At 29.2% G+C, this 10,880-nt stretch overlaps 1 protein-coding gene across 1 annotated transcript; it reads left to right on the plus strand.

The window, feature by feature from the left end:
• Positions 1-1,031: 1,031 nt before the first annotated feature.
• Positions 1,032-1,493, plus strand: LOC142632455 (uncharacterized). The gene has a single exon (XM_075806852.1). It carries the CDS (start codon positions 1,032-1,034, stop codon positions 1,491-1,493), a length of 462 nt encoding a protein of 153 aa, XP_075662967.1.
• Positions 1,494-10,880: the final 9,387 nt, after the last annotated feature.

The raw sequence follows: 10,880 nt of genomic DNA on the forward strand, positions 1-10,880 counted from the left end.
TACTGCTTTTAGATATAATATACAAGTTATAATAAAATGACCTTTTCTCTCTTAAAAAAAAAAAAGGACCTGTCTGTAACTTTTATGCAAATTGTATCATTCATTAATTTTTAATAGGTGAAGAGACTGGCACCTTAATAGTGTTTTAACGAAGGTATCTAAGGTTTAAGTCTCTTAACTATTGATTTGTTAAAAACATTATATGCTTAATATTTTGAGAAAAAATGTTAATTTTATTTTTAGTATTATGTCAAATTTTGTGAATCGGATGTTATTTATTATCTTATTCATAAAATCGTGTTTTATTTATCATTTTTGTTAGGTTCAATATGTTTTATGTTGCAAACCATGATAAAAGGTAAGTTTATTTGACTTAGAATGTATATTTTCAAGTCTCAAACAAATAAATAAGTCCAACTCAAAGAGAGGAAAAAATATCTTTTGGATTTTCAACAACTTTTCGATAGCTTTTGAATAATTGTTTGATAACTTATCAATTGATCGAAAAAAGTGTTGAGAGTTGATAAATCAATCAAAAATAATTTGGATCATTTGACTAGGCAAGGTTGCCTAACTCCTTCCCCACCTTGGTAACTTAGCATCCAAAATTAAATTAAAAATTGTTAGACTAGTTTCTTATCTATGTAATTTTATAATTTGTAGAATATAATTAGTACTAAAACAATGTAATTTTCAATTGTATCTAGGATCAAGTTCTTGTAATGTTATTTTCTATTTAATGTAATATTTAAGTATTTAATGAAAGATGTCTTTTTTATTTTTTTATTTTTTTCCGTTTGAATAAAATAAGTGGCAATTACATGTAAAACCCTATCTAGTGGTAAATATATACTTAATAAAACTTCAATTTTAAGAAGCATTAACATGACTCTACCCTTTTGCGCAAGTTTGGCCCAACTAACAAAGGAACCAGGTTCCAAGCTTCCACTAGTGACCTTCATCAGATTGCCAATGCTGCAAGAATCAGGTTGGACGAGTTTCATATTACAAGACACGGGCTGGAGAGTCAGATGCAACAAGCAGTCCGATCAGCACAAAACCAGTGGCTTCCTCCTCCAATGGACGTGGTGAAAATAAATTTTGATGGAGCGACGAGTCCAAAAAAGAAGAAGGCTGGTATAGGTGTAGTGGTTCGTGATGTAAATGGCTTGGTGCTAGCCTCATGTGCAAAGATAAAACACGAACCTTACAAGGCAGTGGAGATTGAATCCTTAGTAGCAGCAACGACACTATCCCTTACAACAGATCTTGGTTTTCAGCGCGTTATTTTGGAGAGAGATTCAATGGAAGTGATACAAGCTTTGCGAGAGAATACACAGCCCCTAACACCTACGGGTTTACCGCTTGAGGATGTTAGAAGGTTTTCCCAAAATTTTGATGAATTGCTATTTTCTCATACTAAAAGAGATGGCAATATTGTAGCTCATAGTCTGGCTAAATATGCTCTAAGCATACCAGATTTTTTAGTGTGAATGGAGGATGTTCCGTCACACATTCTTCCAATTGTACAAGCTGATTTAGCACGGTTACATTAATAAAATTCAATTTATTTCCCCCTCAAAAAAAAAAGAAAAAAAGAAAAAAACAAAGGAACATTGGTAGGCCAGGGCGATCTCTCACAGGTACAAAGGTATTATACTAGGTTGTAAAACGTCTTCGAACATAGTGGATTGTGTTCATGGGGAAGGTTAATTTCCCCTGTTGTGGTTTATCTCTTGTATAGTTTCCTTTAGTTTTCCACTTTGTAAGCATATCATTGTCTCTCGTTATGATTGATTTTGTGCGATTGTTGACACTATATTAGATATACCATATGGTTAATATATTTTAATTACTTAACACTATATCAGATAAATTGGCATAATTGGACTTATTTAAATTGTTAATCCGCTTCATAATAAACAATTGGGGTCTAAACAACCCAACAATTTTAACTACAAAAAACATATATCTATAACTTAAAAGTTTTATAGATGAGATAGTTTTTTCCTTTTTATCATTAGGTGAGATATGTATTGTTTTTTTTTATGATTTTGAGACTTTGCAAACATAAAGGGTATAAAAATACAATATTATCTAGTGTAAAAAACACGTCCAATGTAAAGTTATAAGTGGTGTAACTTTTATTAATTGTACAACACTAACTTTCTATTAGATGTGGTTTTTAATAAATCTACCATTGGATTATATTATATCCTTATAATTTAAATCCAAGAAAAATATCAAACAATCAAAGATTATAGGAAAGAGTTGATTTTATGGATCAAAAAAGCCAAGAACATTTTATTGATGCAAAATTTGGCATATATGTAAAAAACATAGAGAATATATAGTATAATAGTGAGATTTTCAAAATATTAATCTAATAAAAAGTTATTGAAGTATTGCAAAATTAAGAAAGGATAGCACTAGGTTTAACATAAGAGAGATTCAAGTTCATCTAGTGCAAGTGTGCAACACTTTTTCATTGTTATAGCACTTCAAAAAATATTTATTGAGTAATATTTTGAAAATATCTTTATTCAATTACATATTCTATTTGTTCTTAACGTTTAGACCAAATTTCTTATTAATCATATATTATTTACTATCTATCCATAAAATCATATTTTTTGTATAATTTTAAAATACAGAAAATGAAATTTCAACATTCCATATCAGGAATAGTTCTTGTAGGCACAAACCAAGTTCGTGTTCTATCACTAACTAGTAATAAATAAAATACTCAAACAACCATGCATAGTTGGATTTTTTTTTTTTACAAGATATAATTCTATTCTAGCATAATCTAAGAGTATATGTGTGTGAAACTCTCTCCTAAGGACTTGAACTCCGGCCCTTTCCCCTCACACCCCACAATCATCAATACTTGTAGACAGTGGCGGAGCTAGGATTTTAGTCTAGAGGGGGCAAAATTAAAAGACGATATTAAAAATGAAATTTATCTAATAAACATTAATCAACAATAATAACAAAATAAATAAAAAATTGTAAGCAAATATGAATATATTTCATATTATTAAAATAAATAAACAAAAACAACCAATTCATAGCTACTAAAAAATTTACAAACTGATGGAGTAAAAATATGATTAGTGTTACTTAAAAAATATAATGAATAAATGTTTGAAATTATTTTTTGTGATTGGTGACATGCTAATTTGTAAGACATAAGTAGTAAAATTTGTAATATCTCTAGCATCATTTAAAGATAAAATGCTGTAAAAAGTATCATAAATAGTAAAAATGATGTAAATAATGATATAAAATAAAAATAAAAAAATAGTGAAATAGGTGGTTTGGTCACTTTCAAGTTTCAACAAGTAGAGGGTTTTTTTTTTTTTTTTCATGTGACTACTAATACAAAAAAAAAAAAAAAAAAAAAAAAAAAAAAAGGAGTCAAGGGGGGCAGGTGCCCCCCCTCGCCCCCCTCTGGCTCTGCCAGTGCTTGTAGAGAGACCACTGCACTAAGGGTGCGCAGTGGTAATATTCTAACAACTTTTATGACAGCCATGTAGGCGATGTGTCATTTATTATAGATGTCAACGTGTCTTTTCTTTGTGATTGTTATAATATATGGAAACTTGTTGATACTTGTTATAGCTTATTATCTTCTTCTTCTTCTTCTTCTTCTTCTCTCTCTCTCTCTCTCTCTCTCTCTCTCTCTCTCTCTCTCTCTCTCTCTCTCTCTCTCTCTCTCTCTCTCTCTTAATGTGAGAAATACAACGGAGGAGAAAAGATTTGAATTCTGAATGTTTTCGTTAAAGAAATTAGGATGTGTCAATTAATTGAGTTACAAAATTTTTTAACCGTTATAGCCTATTATTTATTTAATATATTTTTTGAGAATTTATTATCTATTTGATTTTAGATGTAAAGACTATTTAGGAAGTTGTATACCTGATAATTTTTGTTATAATTGTATAATGTTTTTGAATTGAGTGAATCCTTTTATCGGTCAAGCTTGTTGCTCACATTTAGTGCCTAGTGTTGGGTAACTTTGGAAACTCTTTTACTACAATTTCAAAATAATATTATGATTCAAACTCTTACCAAAAGTTCCACAAGTTTTTTAAAAACTATATAGTTTATATTAAATTGTTTCTATGATTTAGAACTTTTTTTTTTGTTATTATAAAATTAAAAGATACTTTTCATGCATATAAATTACAATAATTTTTTTTTTATTACTATATGTTACTCATGGTTGACCTTTTGATTTAATTATCCTAGCAAGACACAACTTTGTGCTAAATGTCATATCATATAATAATTTGTTGTATGTGAAACTCTTTTACTACAATTTCAAAATAATATTATGATTCAAACTCTTACCAAAAGTTCCACAAGTTTTTAAAAAACTATATAGTTTATATTAAATTGTTTCTATGATTTAGAACAATTTTTTTTTGTTATTATAAAAATAAAAGATACTTTTCATGCATATAGATTACACTAATTTTTTTCTTTTTTATTACGATATGTTAAATTATTCAACTTCGATAATATTAATTATCTTTTTGCAATTTACATATAACATTTTATTAATTCATGCATAAAATTTAAATATTTCTAATAAATAAAACAGAACAGAAATTTATTTAGATAAATTTTTTTTTATCATAAAGTTTTTTTTTTTTTTTTGAGATGGGGTACTGAGGTAGTCCCATCTACTCTCCCCATTTCTTTAATCGCTTTGCAAGAGAAAATATGTTTTTTTTTTTTTTTTGGAAGAGAAAAGATGGATGTTTACGATGGCAATTGGCAATCTTCATGCCCAGTAAATGAAAAGGACATTTTTTTTCCCGTGTAACTATAAGACATAACGTAAAGGTATAAGGTGTCTGACTTTTGTAATGATATGGATATGCTTTTTTTTTTTTTAATAAAATGATATGGATAAGATTGGACACATAATAATGACTCCTGAGAGAGAATTTACCCTTAGACATTATAACAAATAGAATATTTCTTCTAAAAATTTTCCATTAATTTTAATAGAGTTAATCATATTATTTATACTATTTTCTTTTTTAAACTAGACTTTTATGTAGTTCAAAAATATAATTATTAATAATAAGTGACTTCTCTTGGAATCATATATGTCAAACACCAAATTTAGGATACCTACAATTAGAGATGGTAATTTTGCCCTGCCCCTCCCCGCTTTTTTTCGCAAGGTTTTTGCCCGCTTCGCAAAGGCGGTGAAGCAGAGATGGGGTGAGATTTTAGCCCTGCACCACAAGACGGGGCAGGGATGTGTTTAAACTTTTGAGACCCACCTCACCCCGCCCCGCCCCGCCCCATACACGCCCTACCCTGCGTTAATAAAGGTTAAATTGTAATTTTGTCATATCTTAAAACCCTACTATTTAAACAAATATATCATAAACTTATTTTATTCTATCCAATGTAGCTCTCTGCCTCTTTTTTTCTTTTTAGATGATATAAGTCCAAATCTCAAGGGTTTTGATTGCATTTTACACTAAAAATTATATAGTTGGCTCAAAGCAGTTTGGGTTTTATAGTTTAGGTACTTAAAGTCAACCTAGTTATTAATTTATTGTACTACAGAGTCATCATCATTGAGGCAATCCAAACTCATTTGAAATAAAAATTAGGGTAAAAAACAATTAATATCTTTGAGGTTTGGACTAGTGTCAGCCAGCTTTAAAACTTTTCAAAACTAACCAACTTGGTTCCTAAACTCAACTTCCTAAACCATTACTAACTTTTTTCTCATTTCTCTCATAGTGATTAGGGACCAAGTTAGTTAATTTAAAAAAAAATTAGACCTAGCTGACATCAGTCCAAATCTCAAGAATGTTAACTATATTTACACTAAAAATTATATAGTCTGTTCAAAACAATTTGGGTTTTATAGTTTAGGTACCTAAAGTCAACCTAATTATTAATTTAAATTACTAAAATATTTTTACATGTCTATTTGTCATAAAATTTAATTAATCTAGTGTTAAGTTACTTTCTAGTGCTTAAGTTCTATTAAATAGTATTGAGAGAGTCTAGAGAAATAAAAAATTTAATATTTGCTGATATGACAGATTGTTAGTGGTAAATAAAAAAGTTATATCAGTAGTAGGTCCATATGAGAATTAGTGAAACCTTACCAACTCACCAGGTATGAAAAAAATGTCAATTTTTGTTTTTGTTTTTTGTATGTAGCATTACTTTGTTTTAGATATTTAATTTTAGGTTACCTGAACTTGATTCAACTTGTTTAACCCAACCATAAGATAAGTAAACATGTTTGTTTCAAGTTTGGATTTTTCAAATATAAATGGAATTGGTATGGGATAGAATTTCTGAAATTTAAGAGTTTAATGAGGATTTGGGGAGAAAAAAAAAGTTTGTCCTAAACCTCACCAGTCTCCATTTGTAATTAAATCTCTTTATTTAGTAAACCCATTCAAGTAAAAAAAAAAAAAAAAAGAGGGAATGGTGGCACGCAAGGTCGGGTTTGTTGTTGGCTAAGTTCTCATTTGGTATGCTGTTTTGAAATTGCAATTATTTAAAAGCACAATTTTTGAACCTTTTTTTCCTCTAATTATAGCTTTTAAAAACATTATATATACATTATACATTCAGTTAAAAAAATTATATATATATATATATATATTTTTTTTAAAATGAAAGCACCCAATAAAGTTAGCAAATACTAAGTTCTAAATTAGATCATCCTCACATGTGAATCACATAAGTTGTAATTCTAAATATTTATAAGATATTCCTTATGTAACTAAGTGCTAAGTGCTTGTGGGGGTGGAATCACAGGTTCAAGCTCTGAGGGGATAGCTATATATGTCAGGTAGATTAGGATTTCCAACGCAGCTAAAAAAAAATCCTTAGTTATGGATTTGGAGGAGCTATATATGTCGTGTAGATTAGGATTTTTAACTCAACTCCAAAAAAGAAAATATATTTCTTATGTATGCATTTTTTTAGGGTAATTTGCAAATTACACTCCTAAAGTTTAGGGGCGATTGAATTTTACATCTTGAAAAAGTGTTTTAATTTTACACTCTAACATTTCAAAATTTAGATTTTACCCCCTAAATTTTTTAATAGTGTTTGGATTTTACTCCCTAAATTTTTGGAGTGTTTGGATTTTACACACTAATGTTTCAGAATTTGGGAGTGTAAAATTCAAACACTTCCAAGTTTTAGAGAGTAAAATCCAAATTTTGAAACGTCAGGGTGTAAAATCTAAACACCCCAAATTTCATGGGGTAAAATTTAAATTCTAAAATTTCAGAGAGTAAAATCTAAATACCTTCAAATTTTAGAGGTGTAATTTACAATTTACCCCCTCTTTTTTTATAAGAGAGAGGTTGATTTTTTATTTTTGATATTGAACAATTAATGATAAAATAAAATAAATTTCTCAAAAAAAAATTGATAAAATAAAATAAGAATTAAAGTGGAGATTGGATTAATACATTGCCATATATCTTAAGTCTTAAATAATATTTTATTGAAATAATGCTAATAAAAGGTTACGATGAATCATTATCAAGATTTATCACTTGCTTCGCTACACTAACTGCCGCATGCAGTTTTGATGTTTGGCGTGTAAGTGTATTTCCTTATCTCATCATCTTTCCCTATATATGTGTGTGTGTGTGTTTATCAAATAATAAAAAAAAGTTACGATGATTGAAGATTTAATATTTCATAATTAATATGTATTAAAAAAATACTAATAAAATTGCTGTAATTTATATGTGTGTGTGTGTGAGAGAGAGAGAGAGAGAGAGAGATAAAATTTCAACTTGTGGGAGCACTTTATTATTCGAATTCTAAATATCTTATCTCACCACAAAATATTAGCATCATTTGGTGCATTCAAAGAAGCCTCCTCTTGAACTAGAGGGGCTGCTCCTGTCACCTCAAGGATCCCACTTTGCTTGTTCCCTTGACTCCTTAGCAAGATCTGTAGGGAAGCATTCAGTGTAAAAAAGGGGGGAGGGATCCTAGCGAAATAATTAAAAGAAGAGCAAGAGCAGTTTCCCATCGCAGAACCACGAAGAGGGGAAATAATTAAAGTTAGGTCGGTAATCTCGCTCTCAAGAATGACTTAGGGGCTGGTTTGGCCTGTAAAACAAGGAAGGGAAAAGATCTCAAAAATAATAATAATAACAAGCGCAATTTATGAAGAAGTGAGGCAGGACATACCAGTTATCACAAGAGGAGTTGCTTTACCAAATTATGTAGGTGTTAGAATTCTAAATATCTTATCGGACCACAAAATATTTTACCAATTAAGTTAATAGAACGCACAATAAAATCACTACGATTAAAGATTCTAACTTTGTTGACTGTTGGTGCTGCCTTTTTATATTATTAATTTATTATTGAAATTCATTTCCTTTGGTAAATCAAAATTGAATATTCAGTAAAAAACCAAACTCAAGAGTATTCGAGCCTAGGTTTTTTTTTTTTTTTTTAATAAATGTGAGAGAACAATACTTATCAACCTAGACATTATCAATTTTGTTGGGAGACCACAATTTAATTTCCTACAACCACTTTAAAAATAAGCCTTCAAAGTATGATGTTGACTGCCATAAAATATTTGAGTGTGTTTTCTTCATCACCAATTGGTTTTGGAATGGAATGGCATAACTCACGGTCCAACAAATTTGATAATTGAATTTAAAACTATAACACTCACAATCTGTTATTCCAACAAGTTGTACCCTTATTTAAAAAATAAAAAAGTTGTAGCCTTACACTTTGTTTAACTTAGGCCCTGTTTAGTTTTAAAATGTGGTGTATTCATTTTTCATTTTCTCATCTTTGTATTCAGATACTGAAGTTGAATATATAAAAAAAGGACTCATTTTCACATTTAAGGGTATCTAGTAAGTTGTTTTGAATACATAAAATACATCATATACATGTTTGACATTGTTTTTTTTTTTTTTTAAAGTTAATTTTTTCACTTACAGACACTCCCATCAATTAGGTGGGGCCCTTCATATTATCACAATATTTACGAAATTGTCATACTTATCAACCTAAAACAATACTTATCAACCTAGACATTATCAATTTTGCTGGGACCACAATTTAACTTCTTACAACCACTCTAAAAATAGGCTTGCAAAGTATGATGTCGAATGCCATAAAAAATTTGAGTATGTCTTCTTCATCACCAATTGGTTTTGAGGTAGAATGACATAGCCCACGGTCCAACAAATTTGATAATGGAATTTAAAACTATAACACTCCCAATCTATTATTCCAACAAGTTGTACCCTTATTTAAAAAATAAGAAAGTTGTAGCCTTACACTTTGTCTAACTTAGGCCCTGTTTGGTTTCAAAAATTGGTGTATTCATTTTTAATTTTTTTCTTTGTATTCAGATACTAGAATTGAATTTATAAAAAAAGGGCTCATTTTCACATTTAAGGGTATCTAGTAAGTTGTTTTGAATACATAAAATACATCACATACAGGTTTGCCATTGTTTTTTTTTTTTTAAGTTAATCTTTCCACTTACACACGCTCACATCAATTAGGTGGGGCCCTTCATATTTTCACAATATTTACGAAATTGTCATTGTATTTGTTTTCTATGAAAATGAATACGTTGAAAATGTGTTTTCAATTTTTGTATTCAAATATAACTTTGAGGATATTGAAAATGAAAACTGAGTACAAGTTCTTAAACCAAACAAGTCTTTTTGTGATAGGTCCCACTAAAAACTAAAAATGTAAACCAAAAACACTACTTTTTGCAGCTAACCAAAGAGCCTCTTGAGCGTTAGCATTCGATTTCTACAAAATATCTCATTTTACCATCTCGAACGCTACTTTATCTATTATACCATACCATTTTATAACACACCCAACATTCCAACTTTTATATTCCTATGTAGTACATTAAAATAATGTATCTACACAATAAAGTATATAACCCAAACAATAAAAAATAGTATTTTAATTTTGTGGTGAGTTAGGAGAGAGAGAAAGAGGAAGATGATTTTTGAGGTGAAAGAAATAAAAATTATTATTTTAATTTTGCAAGTGAGCTACAGAACCATCATAAAATTAGGATGGTATTATAGGACAATTGCAAATTTTTTTATAATTGCAAGATTGAGTAATAGGCTTTTTTGTACTTTAATGCTAAAATATAGCATATTATAACATATGTAAGACCAAGTACTGATGCATAGAGAATTAGGGATGCAAAAAAAAAAAAAAAAATTACATTCTCAAACGCTACTTTATCTATTTTATCAACTTATTTTTCAACTCACTCTAATCCCAATTTTTATTTTTACATACAACCCAATAAAATAATATAAACTATCTAATAAAATAATAAAAAGTATTATTATCTCTCTTTTTTCCTACTCACTTTTTTTTTTTCACACACAACCACATATTGAAATAATATATATTTTTACAACCCATGAACAGTAAGGTTGCATATATATACAACCTTACTATTCATGGGTTGCAATTTTTTTTAAGTTTACAAACCCAGATGGAGTGGGTTTTGGAGATTTAGGTTGTAAAATAGCAACTGAGGGGTGTTGACACCCATAATACTAGTGCTCTTAGCATCAAAGTTTCTAATGGTTGAATAATAGATTTGGAGTTCAATCCTTGCCTACCCCAAAAATTGATTGGTTTATTGGTCAGGTGAAATGATAAAAGAGCTATTATCAAGAGCGGTCGCTATAAATTAAAACTCTCTCAAAAAAATTACATATCCTAATAATAAATGCAGGCATGGTATAATATTAGGGGTGTTTACCAAACCGCACAAACCACAAAAATCGCACCAAAATCGCCTGCAAAATGGCATAACTCCACCACACCGCAAG

This window comes from Castanea sativa, chromosome 4 (assembly GCF_040712315.1).
Source record: "Castanea sativa cultivar Marrone di Chiusa Pesio chromosome 4, ASM4071231v1".
In the NCBI taxonomy this organism is placed as follows: domain Eukaryota; kingdom Viridiplantae; phylum Streptophyta; class Magnoliopsida; order Fagales; family Fagaceae; genus Castanea; species Castanea sativa.